The 22,418-nt window shown below is 37.0% G+C and overlaps 1 protein-coding gene across 8 annotated transcripts in view; it reads right to left on the bottom strand.

Annotated features, from left to right (window-relative positions):
- Nucleotides 1-634: 634 nt before the first annotated feature.
- Nucleotides 635-22,418, bottom strand: part of LOC103497008 (general transcription and DNA repair factor IIH subunit TFB1-1-like) — a 39,274-nt gene continuing 17,490 nt past the window's right edge. For 2 of the 8 annotated variants that reach the window (XM_051080342.1, XM_051080344.1), the window contains 18 exons: nucleotides 22,214-22,277; nucleotides 21,890-22,120; nucleotides 21,504-21,662; nucleotides 21,321-21,396; nucleotides 21,091-21,186; nucleotides 20,712-20,756; nucleotides 18,136-18,192; nucleotides 17,841-17,996; nucleotides 17,646-17,711; nucleotides 16,924-17,047; nucleotides 10,735-10,791; nucleotides 10,517-10,626; nucleotides 10,250-10,441; nucleotides 10,034-10,147; nucleotides 9,479-9,556; nucleotides 1,452-1,499; nucleotides 1,288-1,359; nucleotides 635-989 (listed from right to left, as the gene is read on the bottom strand). In XM_051080342.1, the coding sequence (XP_050936299.1) occupies nucleotides 903-989; nucleotides 1,288-1,359; nucleotides 1,452-1,499; nucleotides 9,479-9,556; nucleotides 10,034-10,147; nucleotides 10,250-10,441; nucleotides 10,517-10,626; nucleotides 10,735-10,791; nucleotides 16,924-17,047; nucleotides 17,646-17,711; nucleotides 17,841-17,996; nucleotides 18,136-18,192; nucleotides 20,712-20,756; nucleotides 21,091-21,186; nucleotides 21,321-21,396; nucleotides 21,504-21,662; nucleotides 21,890-21,897 (1,545 nt within the window). In that variant the 5' untranslated portion in view covers nucleotides 21,898-22,120; nucleotides 22,214-22,277 and the 3' untranslated portion in view covers nucleotides 635-902. Of the gene's footprint in view, nucleotides 990-1,287; nucleotides 1,360-1,451; nucleotides 1,500-1,522; nucleotides 1,892-9,478; nucleotides 9,557-10,033; nucleotides 10,148-10,249; nucleotides 10,442-10,516; nucleotides 10,627-10,734; nucleotides 10,792-16,923; nucleotides 17,048-17,645; nucleotides 17,712-17,840; nucleotides 17,997-18,135; nucleotides 18,193-20,711; nucleotides 20,757-21,090; nucleotides 21,187-21,320; nucleotides 21,397-21,503; nucleotides 21,663-21,889; nucleotides 22,129-22,213; nucleotides 22,278-22,418 lie in introns of those variants that run through there. The other 6 variants (XM_051080343.1, XM_051080346.1, XM_051080340.1 and 3 more) reach the window with 6 other exon arrangements.

The raw sequence follows: 22,418 nt of genomic DNA, 5'->3' as shown, positions 1-22,418 counted from the left end.
ATATAAAATGATGTATTCTTTTTCCTTCACTAGGATTTTTTCTCATCGGGTTTTTTCTTAGTAAGGTTTTATCGATGCATTTATTTTATATAATATGGACATCTAAAGGAAGAATGTTATGAATATTCAACATTAAAATCAAATATTATTAGATGTCCATACTCTCCTTAGGTTACAAATTCACCTCCCTATCAATATCCATAACTTTCTTGTCCCCTATTTATAATTGGTTTTATAACCATTATTCTCATAATCCTATAAATAGAGGTAGAAATCATTTGTTACACATCACAATTGAATTCAATTGTTCTCTTTTTCCTCTCTCCTCTATTCTTCTCTTTGGTTGTTTCATTGTAATTTATTTCATAACAAATTAGATAATATTATAGTTTAACTATCTTTTTACTCCACTTGTAATAAACTATAAATAAGAGATATCCCCCATCATACATTATTAAGATTTTGAAAGGATCACCCAAACTACTCCAAGATTTCAAGGAAACACCAAAAGGAATGGCCCTTAAAACAATGAAAGAAAAGTTGAATTTTATAGTTTCCTTGAAATACACGAGAAGATGAACAATGAAAGGAAATGCCCTAGAAATAAAGTTTGAATTACGATAAACAAGATGACTGAAGATAAATATTCTGTAACTTCCCGTAATATATATATAAATATAAAGTCAGCGTGGCTATTACAATACAATTATAATGTTTATTCTATCTATATATGGAGAAATAATTAGTATGGATTATAAAATGAAAAATTACCATTATTTACTACTGAAGGCAATAGATTAAATATTGTCCAACACATGATGATGGCTGTCCGCCGCAAAATTTCATTTGAAGACGAACACTCAGTGAGGGAATTGAAAGAGAGATTCTATATTTGATAATTTCTAAGTGTATCCGTTGACCCTTTCTCCACTCTTTACTGATCTCTTCTGCAAGTCAGCGTCATGATGCTGAAACGCAGCATCCAGAGCCTACAGAAACAAATCAAAGTCATTTTCTCATCCACCATACTCACTACCATGCATAAGAAAATAAAGTGTTATTACAAACCAATCCTCCTGAACTCACAAAATAAAGGGTTCTAATTCAACAATACCATCAACTTTTGTGGTCAGGTATTATTGCAACATCTAGTTTGAAGGTGGTTTACGATTGGGGATTTAGAACCCAGTAACCACTCATCAATAAAGTTATAACAAGGTTTGAGTGTGGTTAATTTTATAAGTTTGGGGTACTTGTATAAGTTTTGAAAGAGAATACACTACAAACCTGATGCATTGGACGAACCAAAAGAGATACTTGGTGGCGGAAGTCTGCCACCACGGTTTCCTTAATCTCCTGCTTTTAATACAAATGGTATCATAAAACTATAATAATGCAAACATATATATATATAGTGGTCAAAATATCAAATTGGGGGAAGATTCTTGTACTTCTAACTGTCGATAGATTTTGGACATTGCATCCTTCAATCTGCTGACCTGAGTAGCAATTAACACACCAACAAGCAATAAGAGTACAAGCGACTTATGCCAAAAATGCAATATATACCCAGTATAAATCATTTAATATAAGCTGACGCTAAAAAGTGTATCACATTGACTTCAGCAGGTCAAATTATATCCAGAATAGAGAAAAAAAGGGAAAGAAAAACATTTCTCAAACAATCGAATGTGCCTCATCTCTGTTGCCTGGACCTTGAACTGGTGGCATGTCCAATTGACTAAAATTCTACCCCATCAACAAGGCATGTAAGCAGCAGGTAGCTTTCTGACATAATCCCTGCTAAACGGATCAAGTTCTTTCTCAGACCACAGTTCCAGCTTTCAAGTCCTTTCCTAAGTTGTCCCCTTCATTATCTACCACTGCAAAGCTAGTTCAATATTGACGTCAAATCATACATCTAGCAGGAAGATTCTTCATCCCAAGTTTCAAAATTCAATCCAACATTGCCAATCATGCACCAACCTTTCCAGTATCAAAAGCTAAGTATCCCACCCTAGAAAGGGTTTTCATTTCCCTATTTCTTTAGCTCACAAAAAAATATCTACCAACACCACAATTCTACAAAGTACAAAATGTGGCTTTTTAGTATGCTAGAGCTACAATTAAGGGAACACCAAGATATGGGGAGGGCCAAAGCTTGATCTTGTAGCTGAGACTATTTACCAACTAGGTTCCTCCAAGGCCTCATAAGTCAAGAGTACCAAACTAAATCAACTATGAATAATAAACACGAAGAGGTCACCTTGCCTTGTACCTATAGAACAAAATCTAGGTTTTCTGTTATTCGTTTTCCACTGCCTTATGCCTCTAGAAGCATGAATTAGACCCTTGAAATCTATCAAAGGACCTGGTCCTTAATTGAGTCTAATCAAGTAATACATAAGCCCGTAAACTTATTGGAGCAACGATTAGCATCATTTATTTGATTCTGATTGAAGCTTTTATATATATATATATATATATATATATAGAACAAATTTCATTGAGAAAAAAAAATGAAAGAATAGAATGGCATCCAAAAAAAAAAACAAGCCCCCAAAAAAGAACCCCACTATAGAAAGGATTTCCAACTACACATGAGAGAGTAATTACAAAAGACCTTCGGTCAAAGCCCAAAGAGAAACATAAGACCTCATCAAGAATCAAACTTCACAAGGGTCCATCTCCACACCTCTGAACGGTGAACACCCTATTACTGTTTCTCTTGCCCCATAGATCCCAAATCACAGCACACTCCATAAAACCAAAGAAAACACCCTTTCTCTCTGAAAGGCGGATGAAAAAGGAATTCCCGAATTATCAAACGAACGTCCCTTTGACAAGCAGACGAAGTATAAAACTCAAGGAAGAAAAAAATGCATATTGATCTCGCGTATTGACACTCTCAAAGAAAGTGATCCAGGCTTTCCTCCTCGTAGCAAAAAATGCAACAAAATGGACCCATTAACAAAGGCAACCTTCTTGAAACCTTGTCTATTGTATTCACACGACCAAGCAAAAACTTGCCAGACGAAGAACCTAACTTTCTTAGAAATCTTAATCCTCCAAAGAACATCGAAGGCTGATTCAATGATGGGAGAAGGGTCAACTAAAATCCTAGAGAAAGACTTACAAAAAAAACCCGCCACCGGATTAGGACTTCAAACACAACCATCCCTTCTACCCCATCTAAAGTCAAAACCCTTGATCAAAGAAAGAAAAGAAGCCACCTCCATCGACTCCTTATTAAACAAAGCCCAACGGAAACCAAAGGAGAAAGAGACTGAGTTCTCAGACTAAAGAAAAACATCTGATACAGAGCAGTTTTTCAAAGAAGACAAATGGTACAACCTAGGAAACGTTGAAGAGCGGGGTCTATCTCCCACCAATGATCTGTTAAGATTCTTAACAACAAAGACACCAAACAACTAATAATGGCTTGAAACAGAGGCGGTACTCTGCTAGATTATATATATATAAAGCCAAATAACATGTAAAACAGTCACAACAGCCCAAAAATACAAGAACAAGATATAGAAAACTTACCAGCCCCTCACAATGAGCTCAGTCTTTACACCAAAATAACACAAAATATATCCTATCCTAAAAAGACCTAAAAGATACTATTTATAGTCTCCCTCAATTTCCACCACCGCGGGCCCCACAGCAGTCTTCTTTTTCAATAGCTTTTTTCTTTTCCATAACTAACCATCAAGTTACCTTTTTACCCCTCCTTTTATATGTGTTAATTATAGGAGGCCTTACAATACCCATTGGCTCTAAATTCACCTTGTCCTCAAGGTGAAATGTAGGGAATTGTTGATTGATCTGAAACACTGATTCCCAAGTTGCTTCAGCCTCGGGTAGCCCCTTCCATTTGACTAACCACTCATTGCTCCTAGCTCCTTGTTCCATCTGATCCCAAGCACTATTTCTGACCATAGTTGGAGTTCAAACTCTTCAGTCAACATGGGATGTTGATGCTGTACTCCCTGCTGCTTCCCCAGTTTCAACTTCAACTGTGAGATGTGGAAAACATCATGTATGGCTGCCTCCGGCGGTAGTTCCAGGCGATAAGCCACTTGCCCAAATTCTATATGGTCCATAGTATCTAGGTGCCAGTTTCTCACATCTCTTCCTAGCCAAAGAACGTTGCCTATACGGTCTCAACTTTAAGTACACTTCCTCCCCAACTTTGAATTTAAGCTCTCTTCTTTTTTGATCAGTCATTTCTTCATTCTGTTTTGTGCATTACCCAGATTTTCCTTTAAGGCATTCAGGGTCAAATCTCTCTCTTTCAGCATGGCTTCTACCTCATTATTAGGAGTTTTCTGGTGCCCATAGGAAATTAAAGGAGGGGGTGGTCTCCCATAAACCAGTTGGAAGGGGTTGCCTTTGCTGAAGCATGGAAAGTGGTATTATACCACAATTCGGCCCAGGGTATGAATTTATCCCAACTACTCGGCTGCTCATTGCAAAAGCACCTTAGATATGTTTCCAAGCATCTATTTACTCTCTCGGATTGCCCATCAGTTTGGGGATGGAAGGTCGTACTTCTCTTCAATATGGTTCCCATCTTAACAAATAGTTCCTTCCAAAAGTTGCTTAGAAAAATCTTGTCACAATCTGACACAATAGACTTAGGGATTCCATGCTTCCCAATCAACCTATCAATGAACACTTTAGCAACCTATTTAGCTGAAAATGGGTGTTTAAGAGTTATGAAATAGGCATATTTACTCAACCTATCCACCACTACCATAATGACATTTACCCCCCAGCCAAGGGTAGTCCCTCAATGAAATCCATGGTCCAATCTTCTAGCATTTTCTCAGGAATTGGCAAACAGCAGGCTTTATGGCTTCAAACTTATTCCTTTGACAAATATCACACTACTCAACATACTTTTTGATGTCGTTTTTCATGCCTATCCAATGTAATTCCCCAATCATTCGTTTGTAAGTCCTTAAGAAACCAGAATGGCCCCCTAAAATGGAATCATGGAAGTATGCAGCAAGTTTGGAATTAGAGAGGATGTTTATAAGATCACTACCCTTCCTTTATACAATAATCTTTCATTCTCCTATTTATACTTCCCTCCCTCATCCTGATTTTCCTTCAAGCTTTTTATAATTTCCTGCAACTCCCCATCCTTTTCTACTACTTCCACATCAATTATTCCATGTGTAGACATGGCGTTCAACTCAGCTGTCTGTTACAATCTAGACAAAGCATCGGCTACTTTATTTTGCAATCCGGGCTGGTATAGGATTTCAAAATCATACCTTAGCAGCTTAGTTAACCACTTTTGAAACTGAGGCTGCACTTCCCTTTGTTCCAATAGGAATTTCAAAGCTCGTTAATCAGAGATGATGGTGAATTCCCGTCCCAATAAGTAATGTCTCCACTTTTGCACCGCAAGTACCACCGCCATCAATTCTCTTTCATATATAGATTTTGTTTGTGCTCTCATGGATAATTTCTGGCTAAAGAAAGCTATTGGATGCCCATTTTGTGACAGCATCGCTCCCACACCTATACCTGAAGCATTTGTTTCCAACACAAAGGGCAAAGACCAATTTTGGAGGGCTAGTACGGGTATGGTAGTCGTGGAAGCTTTTAGCAATTCAAAGGCTATTGTGGCTTCTTCATTCCAGTGGAATGCATTCTTCCGTAGGAGTTTGGTTAATGGGGCTACAATTTCACCATAGCCCTTCACAAACCTTCTATAATACCCCGTCAAGCCTAGGAAACCCCTCAATCCTGTCACATCCTTGGATTGTGGCCAATTTATCATGCTTTTTTATCTTTTCCTCATCCGCTTCTACCCCTTTGTTGGAAATCTGATGCCCTAAATACTAGATCTTCGAGTGTGCGATCACACACTTCTTATTAGCAAACAGTCGGTTATCTCTTAAAACAACAAACACCATTCCCAAATATTTTTCATGCTCCGTTATATCAGCGCTATAAATCAGTATATCATAAAAAAAAACCAATACACATCTCCTTAGAAATGGTTTAAATACCTGGTTCATGAGAGATTGGAAGGTAGCCGGTGCATTGGTGAGGCCAAAAGGCATGACAAGGAACTCATAATGTCCTTCATGCGTCCTAAATGCTGTCTTCTGAATATCTTCCTCCATTCTAATCTGGTGATATCCAGATTTTAAATCCAGCTTCGAAAATGCCTTGGCTCCATGTAGTTCATCCAGCAGCTCTTCTATTACAAGGATGAGAAACTTACAAGACACTATTACTTGATTTAGCTTCCTATAATCCACACAAAATCGCCATCCTCCATCTTTTTTCTTTACTAACAAAACCGGGCTGGAGTAAGGACTGCGGCTAGGTCGAATCACCCCCGCTTGGAGCATCTCTGTCACTAACTTTTCTATCACTTCTTTCCGAGTATGACCATATTTATAAGGCCTCATGTTGATGGGCTTTTGTTCGGGCAATGTAAGGATGTGATGGTCAATGCTCCTACTAAATCAATGATCTTATACAGCAAAACCTTGATCATAGGAAAATCTTCCTCATCACCTTTGACTTGTGCTTCTTCCTCATAATCTTCTTCGGTCTCAACCTCACCGAATTGCATCTCAACTAAAAAGCCTTGGTCTTCTTCTTCCCATGTTTTTTCCAAGGTTTTTAGGGAACATTAAGCCTTGATAAGCATCGGATCCCCTTGAGAACCAGTTGTCTTTTTCCCATCAAAAACGTCATAGTTAAGGATGGCCAATGGACTTTCATAGTACCAGTGGAATTCAGCCACTGCATTCCCAAAGCTAAGTCCACGCTGCCTAGTTCCACCACCAAAAAACCTGCCACAATATACAGTTCATTTAACTTGAGTTTTACTCGTTTGCATATCCCTTGACCTTTGCATCGGGTTTCATCCCCAATTGTAACTCCAAAGGGAGTGACTTCCATCGACAGCCTCCTATCCTCCACAATCTTCTTATGTATGAAGTTATGAGTGGCTCCACTATCAATTAAAACCACCACCTCCTTATTCATCAGTACCCCATTTAATTTCATAGTGCCCTTTGATGAGATGCTTGTGATGATCTTGAGCTCCACTTCAGCTCCTTCAGTCAGCTCCAAATGTTTCAATTCAACTAACTCTTCCCCATTCTCTTCGGGTGGATGTTCTTCCTCATTGCTTTCCTCTTCATTCAAAATAAAGAGCATCAATTCTCTCTTCTCCTCAACCTTGCATTTATGGCCATGGGAGTATTTGTCATTGCACCTGAAGCACAACCCTTTATCTAGTCTAGCACGAAATTCTACATCTGACAATCTTTTTTATGGGGGGTTCATTCTGGTGGTAGCTGCCCTTGATGGGTATAGTCACTTGCTTCATTTGGAATTCAGTTTTCTTGTGGCCTTCCTTATCACTACCTCCCTTGCTTTTGCTGCTGGTGCCTTCGCCATTCTTTGGTTTTGGTAAACCCAGTTCTTCTCTTGCAAGCCTCAAAAAGCTAAGTTACGGTCATTTACTAATTGAGCTTCATGCATACATTGTTCCAGGATCTGTGGGTGTCTGCTAATGACTTTTGCTTGTAGTGCTGGCTTTAAACCCATCAGAAAAGCATCCCTTAACACACTTTCGACCATGTGCAGAAGAGGAGCCGAGTAATTCATGAATTTCTTCACATAATCATTATAAGATCCATCCTGCTGTATACGGATTAGCCTAACTCCTAAACTTTTCTGCCCTGAATCTCTAAAGAACTCAAACATTCGGTTCTTGAGGTCTTCCCATGACTCAATCTTCTTTCTATTGTGGCTCCACCTATACCAGTCAACCTCATCTTGCCCAAAACTCACTACAGCCACTTTCACCTTTTCTGTTTCTGGCAGATTGTTAATCTCAAAGAAGTGTTCTGCCCGGTAAACCCAAGATTCAGGGTTTCACCAAGAAACATGGGCATTTCCAGCTTCTTGTATTTGCTTCTGTCCATGGTTCCTTGAGTTCCTTCATTAGTACCATTGAACTCCTCCATTTTTCCCTTCAGTTTCATCACAGAACCACCCGAAGTTCCAGATTCTTCTCTTTTTTTATAACTGTGATTTTCTCTCATTTCCTCTGTCAGTCGATCCATGGATTTCTTCATTTCCAGCGTCATCTACTTAAGACCCATGACTTCCTTCTCCGTTCCTTCCATTCTTTCTTCCAACACATGTTGAGCCATTGCTCGAGTAATAACCCCCAGTTTCTGAGGCTCTGATACCAATTTGTTAAGATTCTCAACAACAAAGACATCAAACAACTAATAGTGGCTTGAAACAGAGGCGGTACTCTGCTGGATTATATATACATAAAGCCAAATAACATGTAAAACAGTCACAACAGCCCAGAAATACAAGAACAAGATATAGAAAACTTACCAGCTCCTCACAATGAGCTAGGAATATCCAGAGGCTACAGCAGCCTTTACACCAAAATAACACAAAATATATCCTACCCTAAAAAGACCTAAAAGATACTATTTATAGTCTCCCTCAATTTCCACTACCGAGCTCCACAGCAATCCTCTTTTTCAGTAGCCTTTTTCTTTTCCATAACTAACCATCAAGTTACTATTTTACCCCTCCTTTTATATGTGTTAATTATAGGAGGCCTTACATGATCCTCACAGAAAAAACATATCCTGACCTTCGACACATAACACAAAATGGGAATAAGAAGGGACAAGGAGAGATATATCCTTCCAAGGATTACGGTGTGTACCTTTAGCCCTTTCACCACCCACTTAGAACGATGAGGGCCATGTTTACTCACGATAATCTTCGACCACAAGGCTTCGGGTTCAAGGGCAAAATGCCACAGCCATTTGGCCAACAGAGCTTCATGGCATAACCTTAATTTCTCGATCTCTAACCCCCACTCCCCACCCCAGATTTGTAGGCTTCCCCACTAACTACGAGTTAACCAAATGGCACCCTTTCCTTCAGCCACCCTTCCGATAGGAATTTCCTCATGAGCTTCTCCATAGTCTTACAACACGAAATGACCACAAAATAGAGAGAAGTAACAAATAGCTATAGTGCTCAAAACAGATCTGATGGGCGTCACCTTCCCAACTTTGGGAAAAAAAATTCTTCCACAAAGCTAACCTTTTTCTGCACCCTCCCAGCTTTGGACAAAGCTCAATTCGGGTTGCAGCTTTGTGAGAAGGGAATATTTTTTTTAGTGGGACGATAGCTGTGAAAAGACAGATTTCCCATCTTTTCTTTAATCTTGACGATGTAAATATTGTGAATTATTTGCACAACAGTAATTAGTCATAAAAAAATAGATTCTTGGTCAATCGTAGTTCATGAAAATGTGAAGTATTATAGAAGTAGACCTTGAACTACTTATTCAATATAGAAATAAATGGATAAAGATGTGATGTGGTGATTGGATAGAAAGTATCAAATGAAAAATTGTCTTATTAATACTGCAATAAGAATAAGAACTTACTTTGGTATAAAGATATGATGTGGTGATTGGATAAGACGACCAAAAATGCTTGAGTAACTCTTGAATCGAGATCCAATGCTGGAAACAATAAGCTTTCTTAAACAATACCTCAATAAACAGTAATATCAAAAGAAACACAAGTGACAGGAGAACAATAACTTATGCAGTCAACCAACTTCACTGTCTAAAATATAATTATTGTGGCCAATAAATGTTAGTGAGATGGTTAAATGGGTGATTTTAACATCTCCTGAAAACCAGCCATCAAAATATATTAAAATATCACTATTATATGCTGTAAAGGCAGTCTGATTGTCTTCTTTGACAAGTCTTTTCTTAGTTTTGTTTGGATGTGACGAGGACAATAAAGGGGTGTCAACCTAGTTGAGATGTCCGGGTATGTCTACTGATCCTAAATTTTCTTTCGCTTATTTTATAAACCTCTTGTACTATGCTTTAGTCTCACTTATTATAACAAAAGAGACTTGTTTTCCTTTCAAAAAATAAATTTTATACATATATTCAAATATTACGGCAAGAGGAGCACCAACTCACGTGTAGAAGTTCCTCCTTAGTAGGGTTTGGTAAACTCTCCAGAATACTCTCCTGAGGGTTTTTCCCTAGCTGATATTTGGTACTAGAAATATTTTGAGTTAATCCATTATAAACCTACAAAAAAAAAAAAAAATCAACGTTTGGTAGTAGAAGAGTAGTCAATATAGATATCAGAAATGGCTGTTTTTAGCAAGAAAAAGCTGCAGGTGCCTTTACCATAAGTGCAACTTCAGGCTTAATTATGGGATGATTGAATCCAGAAGACTTAATCTCAGATATGGATTCCCTCAGTGAGCAATATGCTTCTGTAGTGCTTAAACTGCACTTAGTTTGTTGCATTCCAGCTCGTGTATCATCCAATGTCTTAATGGCATTTGCTTGTTGAGCATCAAAATAATCTCGAGGATCCTGTTATATGGCATCAAATAGTCTTCAGCTAAAATGATTGTAGATCTTAGCATCTTTCACCAATAAAAATCAAACCTTGATACAAAGAGGAGCAAAAGGATGGCTATGAGGTGCTTGAAGATCCTCAATCGCTGTCATCCTAGAGATCCTATCAAGTGCTGTCTGCCTCTCATTTCCTTCTACCGCTGTAAAATCAGTTACTAGTATTTAATTGCTCAATGCATGATAGAAGCAAAGTCAGTGACAAGCCTGGGATCCAATTGGGAAAAGAAACCTTCGTATGCCATACTAACCATGTCTAGACCGCACAAGTGCTTCTGCTACTGTCCTTGGATCTTCCAAGTCTACATCTACTCTCAATTTTGTAAAGCAACAATTCAGAAAATTAAACAATCAGTTTTTTAGGAAGAAATACAAACTCAAAGAAAATGTAAAAAGCAATTCTATTTATCATTCCAATCGAGAATCAATGGACAGAGCAAGTAGTGAGGAACTTGAAGATTTTCAGGCTTACCTTAGAACATGTTGATTATTCATAGGTTTGTTTCAGACAGTTTTATTTTTTTAAAAAAAAAAAGAAACAACCAGTTCATTGAGAAAAAAAAATGAAAGAATACAAGCACAGACATACAAAAAACCAAGCCCACAAAAAGGGAAATCAACTACATAAAAGGGCTCCAAGTATGCAAAAGAATGCCAATGGAGTAGTTACAAAAAGTCTTTGAAATCAAAGCCCATAAAGCAAAATAATAACGAACAAGGGACCAAGTCTCACTAGGGTCCCTATCCCAACTTCTAAAAGTCCTACAGTTCTGCTCACCCACAAAAACCAGACAATAGCACAACGTTTTACAGGTAGAACTTCTAGAGAGGTAAGCATAACAATAGGGATGAGTTGATCCTCCTTAGAGGATCTCTCAACATCAAATTACTATGAAAAAACAAAAACAACTATTAAACAGTATAAACTAATAGTTTAAAATTTTTATTTAAATACACTTCCATTAACCAACTTTTTTTTCTTTTTATAGTAAGTGGTCGAGTAGATCGATAGAGTTAGTTGTTGGATATGAACAACAAAATTTGTTGGTGGAGTTAGTTGATCAAGGTGATAATCGAAGTTGGCTGTCAAATGTGATTGTCACTTGAGTTTATCGTTATTGGTGGTCTTCGCCAGTGCTAGGTACCTAAAGCGAATGTAGGTAACGACCTATTGATTGTCATCGAAGTTGATCATTAAAGGTGATTTTTGTGGGAGTTCATTGTGGGTAGTGGTTGTTGGAGCCCGAAGAAAAAAGTTGTCGTCAAAGTTGATTATCAAAGGTTATTTTCATCGAAGTTTGTAGTCTGAGGTGGTTGTTGGAGCTAGAAACTTTGAGTTTGGGGGTAAGAACTTAGACCATAGAAATTGTCCCTTTTTAGACATTCCGTTAGAGGTGTGCTATAGTACTAAAATTTTTAATGAATTTTCTAAAAAAAGAGGCTAAACCAAGAAAGCTTTGTAATTCTTTTACCGTTTTTGGTTGAGGCCAGTTTTTTATTGCTTCAATCTTACTAGGCTACACAAATATACCAAACTCATTGATGAGAAAACCCATAAAATATATTTCTTTGATCAAGAAAGAACACTTCTTAAGATTAATGCTAAGTTGGATTTTTGAAGTGTTTTTGAAAAGTTTATGCTGGTGAGATAGATGTTGATCATAAGAAGTGCTATATATGAGAATAACATCAAAATAGACGACCAGAATTTATTGATATATGAATGCAAAACTTGTGTCACTAGCCACATAAAAGTACAAGGAGCATCGAAAAGTCCGAAGGACATTACCAACCATTCAAAGAGGCCTTCACTAGTCTTGAATGTTGTTTTCCATTCATCTCCTGAACAGATCCTTATTTAATGGTACCGATCTTCAGGTCAACTTTGGAGAAAAGTTTTACTCCTCTAAGTTGATCAAAAGGATCAGACATTCTTGGAATAGGAGAGCGGTACTTGATTGTAATTTTATTGATGGTGAAGTCTCCACACACATTCTCCACATTTCGTCTTTCTTGGGAGTTAAAAGAACCAGGATGACACAAGGACTTGGGCTAAGCCTAACATGTCCCTTCTCAAGAAGCTCATTGACTTGTTCTTGAAGAATCTCGTACTCTCTTAGGCTCATTCTATAATATGGTAACTGGAAGAGTTGAACCAGAAATGAGATCGATAATATGCTGAATATCCCTTAATGGTGACAAGCTGGTGGGTACCTCCAAAGACATGGTGAAATTTTTCAAGCAATTTTCAAGTATCCTCATTTTCTTCTGCAAGAACGGGATTGGCATTTGATCTCTTACCACGAGAAATACTATCCCCACTCAAACCAAGACATAACTTCTACTTATTCAAATAACAATTAAGGTGAAGCAGGGTCAGGAACAACGAATCTCTTTATGATAAACAGATTCATTCTATAAGTTCGTTATTACGGAACTTCTACTTATTCAAATAACAATTAAGGTGAAGCAGGGTCAGGAACAACGAATCTCTTTATGATAAACAGATTCATTCTATAAGTTCGTTATTACGGGTAGTTCCTACAAAGGATTGGACTAAAGAGGTATACAATACTTGAACTCTCGATGTAGATGCTACATAGTTGATTCTCATCCTTCAGAGACTACAAGTGTAATAGGAGCATCCGTAAAAAAAAAGTCTATACTTGTTTAACATCTTTCTTAATAAGTTGTCCACCTTCTTGAACACAAAATAATTGCTTCTTCACATGCTTCTTGCCTTTGGATTCCAATTTTTCCAACGGGCTTGTTGATGGTAGAAGCTTTACTTTTTGTCCCATCCAAGTGAACTCATATGTGTTTTCCCTTCCTCTATGAATGGCTTGTAAGTCGTATTGCCAAGGGCGTCCAAGCAAAATATGGCAAACATCCATGTCAAGTACCTCACATGTAATTTGGTCTTTATAAAAATTACGAATAGAGAGAGGAATGGTGCAAGTTGAACTTATTTGAGCTTTGTCACTTTTCTTAATCCAATTAACTTTGTAAGGATGTGGATGTGGATCTAATTAAAGGTTGAGGACTTGCAAAAGCTTTGAAGAAACAAAATTTTCGCTACTCCCGCTATCAATTATGACATTGCAAACTTCGCCATTAATTGTACAACAAATTCAGAATAATGCATATCTTTGTGGATGAGTCTTGGTTTTTGAAATAAGTAGAATTCTTTGAACAACACAAGAAAGTTGTTCTCCCTCGCCCGGACTTAATTCATTGGTATCTTCTTCGGAATTTGGCACCATCTCGTCTTCTTGGCTTTCTCCACCTTCAACATATGCTACCGTCTACCGTTGAGGACATTCATTAAACAATGTCCTTTATGGTTGCATCGGTAACAAAAACCAAGATTTGGTCTTTGATAAGTGTTAGTTCCTACTTTCTTATTCAGAGTCTCTTGGTCTCTTCAACTTTGATTGGCTTTGCAAGGTTGATCTTCTTTATTCCTTGTTAGGTTAGAACTTTGAACTTGCTTGCTGTTCTCAAGAGTATTTCGTTGGTAAGGAGTAAATGGCTTGTCCCAAAAGTTCTTCTTGATGTTAGTACATTCTTTCTTTTTTTCCAACTTAATTTCGGCTTTGTAAGCCATTGAGATTGCCACAAGCAGTGAAGCTATAGGTTGTGAATCTAGTTTTTGTATTTCATCTTTAAGGCCATCAACGAATCTAGCAATTTGGTAGTTCTCACTCTCACTTGTCCGAGTCCTAGCACTTAATCAATGAAACTCTTCACCATACTCCGCCACATTTCTATTTCCTTGCCGACACCGTCGATATTGTTTTCTTTTGTTTTGTTTTCTTTTTTTTTTTCTTTTTTGGAGATAAGCTTCTATATTAGTATAAGAAACTCATTTTTTTTTCTAAAGGAGACAACGAAAAGGAGACACCACTCATATTGTTGGTAGAGTATTTATTCGAAATTGGCCGACAAGTATCATCCTTCCATCATCTTCATTGTTCGTGGCCAATTCTTGATTGGATTTTTCCAGATTACATCTCCAGTTGATTTAGACTTGATCCTACCAAGCCGAGGCACCGGACTTCAACTACAAGGTTACTAATTTCACCTTCTTGTTTTTGGGAGTTTCCATGTATTCAAAAAAATTCCCAACATTTTTAATCCAATCGAGGAAGGCCTCCACGTCAAGCTTGCCACTAAATGTCAAAAGATCCACCTTCCTTTCGAATTCGTGGTTGTCAACTCCTCCATTTTGGACATCTCTGTCATATAGAATTTGATTTCGTCCTTCTTGGTGCTGTCGAGGCTGACATCGGTTAAATGGGTGCGGACGAGCTTGGAATTCTTTCCTTTCCTCAAAAGTAGCGTTAGAACCTGAGGTGGGCATTGATAGGTACCGAAAGTCAAAGGGGTCTAAGAGGTTCTTGAACCTCTGATCAAGTATGACTCTTCTTCACCATGTCTTGGCTCTTGGACTCGTCGGTGAGGTGTTTCTTGGTTTCGCCCAGAAATGCGTGGGTTGTGTTTTCATTGTTCATTGGGCAGGTTGTCTTCTCGCCAGTGTGGTAGGGTGTTCAACATGACTTCCAAACAGCGAGCAATTTGATACACACTGGTTATTGATGCTTCATCTTCCTGGGAAAATAAAAAAAATAAAGAGAAGTCCCCTGCAAAGAAGCCCTCTGTTCAATTCGTTACAAAGAATCATTAAAGATTCAAGGCTGCTCAGAAAATCTATATAAAAGGGAGAACATCATTCCACAATGCTTGGACGGCCCTAATGAACTCTGAACTTTTAGAATAAAGTTATGTGAAGATTCAACCTCTGGTTTAGATTACAACGGGTCAATAAAATCACATTTTTCTAACTCGAATTACCACCGATCTCATTTTAAAATTCCAGGCTCAGACAATAAACTTATGTGACGTACTTCACATCCTTTTTCAAAAATTCCAATTCCTGAAAAGGAGCTCCCAGAAGATGAAGCATCAACAATCATGGCAGTCAGTGCAAGCTGAGAAGGGTTGGAGATTGGGAATTTAGAGGAGTTGGAGGAACATTAATAAGAACAAGAGGAGGCCGAGATTCCTGATACACTGAGGCCAGATTTTTCCAAGTTATTTCTTCCTCCAGAATCCAAAAAATCTTGCAAACAGGCAGCTGCAAGCTTCCCTCAAAATTTGGTTCCTTTCTTAATAGCTTGTGAGATTGAATTAATTTGAGAAAGAAGAAAGCATGAAGATTATTTAGTGAAACACAAGAGTTCTTCAAAGCAAATCAAAACAATTGGCTCTGAACAGACTATTGAAGAGCTCAAATCCAGACATGGTTCTGATTCAGGAAACGAAGCAGCGGCGATCGACATTAATCTAATTAAGACCTAAGGGAGTTCAGGCTTTGTTCAGTTCACTGGAAGGAAAAATGTTAAATACATCCTCAGATCAGAGAGTCATCTATCCACGACTTCACCTAATGACAATGTAGTGTAAAGGAGTCTATGGAAAACTAAACGTCCGAAAAGAATTAGTATTTCAGTGTGGATCATTCTGTTTGGAAGTCTGAACTGTGCTTCAGTATCACACAAAAAGCCACCCCACTTGTCCCCCCCTCAATTACCATACCAGGAAAAACTTCAGCATCTATTTTTGGCTCTCCACATACTGTAAACTGGTGGAACCAGCTGCTGCAACTATTCCATATTTTTTTGGGTTTTTGAAAATAATATCAGAAATAATGTGCTGTAAATTCTGACGGATTTAGTCACGAAGAAACCTCTTATGGTGCATCACAGTCAAGGCATTACTAGTAGAATTTTGGTTTGAAACAAATCAACAAGTCTTCCTTGATAAATCTGCAAGCTGGAAGATTGCCTTGAGTTTCGCCCAATTAAATGCCTTGTCATGGTGTTGTTTATTCAAAGCTTTCTAAGAGTATTCCCTTCTAGAGTAATTTTTGGTTTTACTATAATTAGAATATATCTGTTTAACCTATGGGGAAAGGCTTGCTTTAGTTTTGTATTTGGCTGTAATCTGTTTCTTATACCTCGCGTTTGGACATTATGAGGGCGCCAAGGGAGTGTGTCAACCTAGTTGAGATGGCCTAGTGTGCATACTGATCCTTAGGTTTTTGCTCATGTACTTTGAGCTTTGACTCTTTAATAAAGAGATATGTTTCCATTTCAAAAATTTGATAGCAAATGATATTGTTGGAGTTTGAATGCATGACCTTCACTAGAATGACAAGGGCATAAAATCATGAGCTAAGGTATATTTGTAAAACAGTAGTCTACAAACAGAATCTCCATACTAAGTAATCTACCTTTCATATAAGTCGGACCATACTGGTTTAGGGGGTATATTTCACTATTATATATATTCAACAAGGTCTACCTATAAATTAGTTCAGACCTTTACCTGGTTAACTGCAACATAAGAATAAAATTTATCACAAGTTGGAAACTAACCAATAGTTCTGCCTTCAAGAACAACTGCACCTTGACGATTAAGGTCTTGTGACAAAGTCCTTCTATAGTGCTCATTTTGTGATTCAGTTATTTCCTTGCCACCATCGCGAAAGATTCCATGATCCTAGATTTAAGAAATTTTGCATCAGCCAGTAAGATAAGAAGACCACCAATCTAAATATAACAATGTTAAGACAAAAAATAGTTTTATTATCTGAAAGGTCTTCCCCTCTATCTTAACTTTTTTTAAGCGGAGAAGCCTCTTTATTAAAGGTATTAATAAAAGAGACTAATACTGAAAGTACAAGAGAATTATACTAAAACAAAAAAATTGATTTTCCTGTCCACACTTTTTAAACAAGAAAGTTTTATTGAAATGTGAAAGAGGCTAAAGATCCAAAGATAAATCCTGCAAAGGAATTGGTGTAAACCAAAAGTCTAATTTTTTTACCAAATGATTATCCTCCTCAAATGAGAGAAGTGTTGTATTTATAGGAAAATATGAGTACAAGGTCTTAAGGAATTCTCACAACTACCCTTCTAATTAACTTTCTTAACTGACCCTCCTAATACAAATAACTCTCTTTCTATTACAATTAATACACTTTCTTACTCTCAGCGCACCAGGAATAAATAACAGTCCAAATAAGGATAAGTCTTCCATGAAGAACCAAAAAAAAAAAAATCCAAATAAAACACCGAAACAAAGGCCAATAACATACTGGAAGGTGTGTGTAATCATCTCCTAGATCAGCTTCCAAATCCAATGTAGGATCAACATGCCGAATCTAGAAATAACATGAACCAAAATAAATAGAATTTAATATGGAATGACAATAATAAAAATTAAAAAAACCACCCTAAGTATTTTAATAAGGGAGAAAACTCTAAAAGATTGACATTTAAAAAAAACATACCTTTTTCCGAGTATCAGCAGCCAATATCTCGTCGTCCTTCAGAAAAAGGGCAAGTTCTTCGTCTTCAGCAGCCTCTGCTGCCGCTGCAATAGAATTTTTTGTACTATGAAGGTACTCCGCTCTAAAATATTTTGTCCAAAAGTCTTTCTCCGACATCTGTCATTAAACAAAAGGAAAATGCTTAAATAAATTAATGTTTTCTTTATTTGCTTATCTAACTACCTTCAACAACTACTCCATTAAAACCAAGAAGAAAGAGGATAAATTAGTTACTATTTCCAATATTTAGCAGTACCTTATTGGGAACATGATTAAGGAATGCCTGGTGAACAGCTGGTTTCAGAGCAAAAATCTGAACTAGATAGATAAGAAAAGCATATTAAAAAGAATGTTCAAACTACATTAGCGTATTATAACTGAACTCCATAAAGCTTTGCATAACTCAACTGACGTGCACATGTCACAACCAATATCAAATGATTCAAAAATAAAATAACAGATACTTGGATAAGAAATAACAAAAACAATACAATGCATAAAAATCAAAGGAATCCTAGAAGAAGTAACAATGTTTTTTTTGTTTTTGGATATGATAGAAGTACAATGTTGAAACCATCATCATTTAAAACAAAGGATTCCCTCAAGCAATAGTCCTTAGCCCAATGCAAGATAGAAAAATAAAAGTGGTGTGTGATTGTGAGCGGTGAGGCACATGGCGTACAAAAGATAAATTTAAACAGAAAAGGTAAAATTAACTGGGCCTAGAGAGGTGAGGCATAAAATATACCCAAAAAATTTAATATAGTGAAGCAAGAGATGAAGAAAAAGTAAAGACAAGTGAGATAGAGGAGGAGTGCGAGATTCACAAAATAAAATTGATGAAGAGATAGAGAAACAGAGATGGTAGAAAGGAGTATGAGCTAAATAGAATAGAGGCACTTGTCATATGAACGAAAGATCCCAAAAGTAAGCTAATATCCAAGAAGACGAATTTCTACCATACAAAAGAACTTATTTAATTTGGATAAAATTTGTGAAGCCGTTGCTTGCTGAATTTGGTTTCAAAGGAAGGAACCAAAGAGTTCTCCATGAAAATTCCTTAGTGTGGATGGATTGTTTTTGCAAGACTTAATGCATCCACCTGGTGCTCTCTTTCCAAGCAATTTTCAAGCTTTTCAATGCAAGACATCTGTTTAAATTGGAGAGCTTTCATCTTTCAAGATTAGATTTAATTATCCTCTTCATCTGATTCATGAGTTACTTCAAGATTGACCTTTTAATTATTTCAATAATGAGATATGATGAGGTCACTAAGGTGTGCCAACCTAGTTGAGATATCCGAGTGCACTTGATGATTCCTTCTTCTTCTAGCTTACTTGGATTATTATGTGTTATGTCTCATTGTAATTCGAGCATTATCCTCTTTCATTATATCAATGAAATGTTAAGTTTCCTTTTCAAAAGAAAAAAGTCTTAGGATGGTTACGTCTGTGCGAAGGATATACCTTATATAAAAATTATTTATTTATTTTTCAAGGAGAAGCATATGCCACAGATGTGGAGAAACAAGTACAAATGGTTCTATCATGGGGTAATTACAAGAGTCTATTGTGCAGTGAGTGTAGTTAAGTTGTAATTACAAAAAGGAGGCAATCTGCTCCATGACAATGTTAAGAAAGTGATGGAATGAATAAAGGTCAGAGTTTCATGCATCTTTTTGTTGAAGATACGGCCATCAAGCCCAAACAAAAGGCTCCAAAAGAAATTCCTCCTGATGTTTAGCTAATGCGTTTGTTTCTCATCTTTGAAGGACTGATCCATTACTAATATGGGAAAATCTATCAACTGAAAACCCTACAATTGGCTGAAGTTAGCTTGCCATTTCACGTTGAGGAGGGATATCAACAAGATTACCTTCTTCAATGAAGGCATTGAAGAGTTCCATGGACTTGGTAGCTCTACCTTGAGAATCCTTCTCAACCGGAGAACTGCAAACATTGAAGTCCCTCGCTACACACCAAATAGGGCCGCTAAGATGTACAGAACGTCCAATTCACCCCAAAAGTTACCTTTCTAAATCAAATCCTAGAGGAGCCATACACCCCTGATATCCAAAATAACCTCATTTTTTAATTTGTAAAGGAGATTGAAACCAAGAATAAACCTCGGGAACATTTCATGTGGGCTTCAAAAACTACTATCTCACATTAAGAAGATCTCTCCCAAGGAGCACACCGAATCAAAGCTAACCCACTCAACCCTCCTTTTACCTCCAAAGACTATTAATCAGCTGACAATCATACAAATAACACTAAGTTTCAATGAGAATAACAAAATTCGAAAACTCTTAGGTAATAACTTCTTCAACGGGGACTTTGCTTAACCTTCCCCCCTAACCCCTGCACTTTTCGAGATAAAATCTTAAACATAAGACTGGATTTATCCAAACTCTTCCCTCCATAATTAACATAGCAATCAATCTTCTCAAGTTCCAGAACCAAGTTTCCACTTCCTTCCTTCAGGCTTCTTTAGACTTCCAACATCCCTTACCTTAGAGTTTGAATAAGAGAATTTTTTTTCCTTTCAAAATTTAAAAATAATACTATACATATATATATATATACTCACACATATATACATATATTACATATTACATAATGTACAAGTTCAATAGAATAACAAAGAAAATGAAAAGACCAACCTAAGCAGATCTCAGTTAGTTAAGAGATAAACTCTCGACCAAGAGGTCAAAAGTTCAAATCTCCCCAACCACATATGTTCGAATAAAATAATTAAGTTAAAATATAACCTCTACTTGACCATATAAAAGTTGGGGAGGGAGTGAGAAAGAAACAAAGAATCAAATCATACCTGATATTTGATCTCCGGTGTCAAATTAAATGTAACCTTGTTTGTCTGAAAGTAGAAAAAAAGATAATAATGTCAAAACCAAGGCAAATTATTTTAAATAACAAAAATTCTAAAAGCATTTACAAATATAGCAAAATATCGCAATCTATCTGCGACAGACCACGATCTGTGTCTATCATAATATATATGGACACAAATAGTAGTCAATTGCAGTCCATCGTAGATAGATTGATATTTTGCTATTATTGTGATATTTAGGTTCATTTTGCTGTATTTGAAAATAGCCATAAACAAAGCAGAGAGAAGGATTTCACAAATAAGATATTATTGATAAATAAACTAGGTTTGATGTGGTTGGAAAAAGGTAATGATGCTGTACCCGACCATCAGACATTGGTTTGGTATCCAAAACCATTGAACTCTTAAAACCAATCAGCTGTTTTGACTTTTTGGAGCTGTCTCGTTCCAGTAATTTCTGCATCAGTTAGTCGCAGAAAATGTCATATTTTCTTCAGAATATACTTTGTGAACAGGATCACATTAAATATACAATCAGAGATCGAAAAAAGTCAGCTTCAAATGCAGAGAAGATAAAGATTCTCTCTTCACCTTCCTTGCTGCCCAAAACTCAGATTCAGTCAACACACCACCAATTACAAATTGTTTATGGAGTTTCTGCAGTTCACTGCAGAACCAGAATAAATGAAGAGCTGAGAGATGTTACATGACTTGTTAAGCATAAAGCGATAAAGGTTGACTTCTTGCTAACAATGATATGGGTCATCAGTCTACCTATCCTCTTGCAAACATCTCATTCGAAGTTCCATTTCTGATTTACTGAGCTGTTCATGAGGAAATGCCACCACAGGCCTCTCAGAGGGAGCTTGTGCAGCGTCTCCCAACTTTGCTAAAGCACTTCCTGGAGAAGGCACCAGATGCCAAACCATCAGGCTAGAAAATCCAACAAATAGGGGAAAAGGGTATAAGTACAATGTCGGATAAAAAGTAGAGAAATATTACAAAAATTATTTGAATGATTGCAATGGAGAACAGTATAGATTATAGATGTTACTCAGATAGCAATTAGATAGAAAAAATTCATAGGAAGAGATTTGAGACTTTTCCTATACTCTTTCAAACCCAAGTTGATTGAACAAAACTACAGAATGATTTCCTACCTGGCCATCCCCTAATCTTAACATATTATTGAACCACCCAACTTCCTTGCCTTTCCCCTCTAACTTGTTACTAAGTAGTGTGTCTGAGGTGCCCTTATAAAGTTAACCGATTATGGCACTCGCCCTTCATCCCTTTGTCCTAATTGCCTCAGGAATAGTTAAACTAAACAAGGGGCTTATCAATCCATTGGAAAAGTTCACAACCATTCACCATCTTTCAGATCAAGGAACCTGCAGCTCTTATATAATTAAAATCACAAAGGTTGTAAATTCCATTACAGCTTAATAAACAAAGATTGCTTATAATTTTGAATCCTGGCTTACCTACAAACTCGCGACAGACATGAAGATCTGAGAAATTTTTAAACTCAAAAATGTAACTTCCACCCTGAAAAAATGTATTACGTCATTAATCTTCATCTCATAAAATAAATTCGACTCACAGTATGTTTCATTGAAATGATGTCTGAGATTGATATGCAAAGGCCCCTTGATGAAATCACTAAGAGAGCTTGTCAATTACAAAGTA

The sequence above is a fragment of the Cucumis melo genome, chromosome 12 (assembly GCF_025177605.1).
Source record: "Cucumis melo cultivar AY chromosome 12, USDA_Cmelo_AY_1.0, whole genome shotgun sequence".
In the NCBI taxonomy this organism is placed as follows: domain Eukaryota; kingdom Viridiplantae; phylum Streptophyta; class Magnoliopsida; order Cucurbitales; family Cucurbitaceae; genus Cucumis; species Cucumis melo.
The sequence above is the reverse complement of the archived record's forward strand: the minus strand, read 5'-3'. Positions and strand labels throughout refer to the sequence as shown.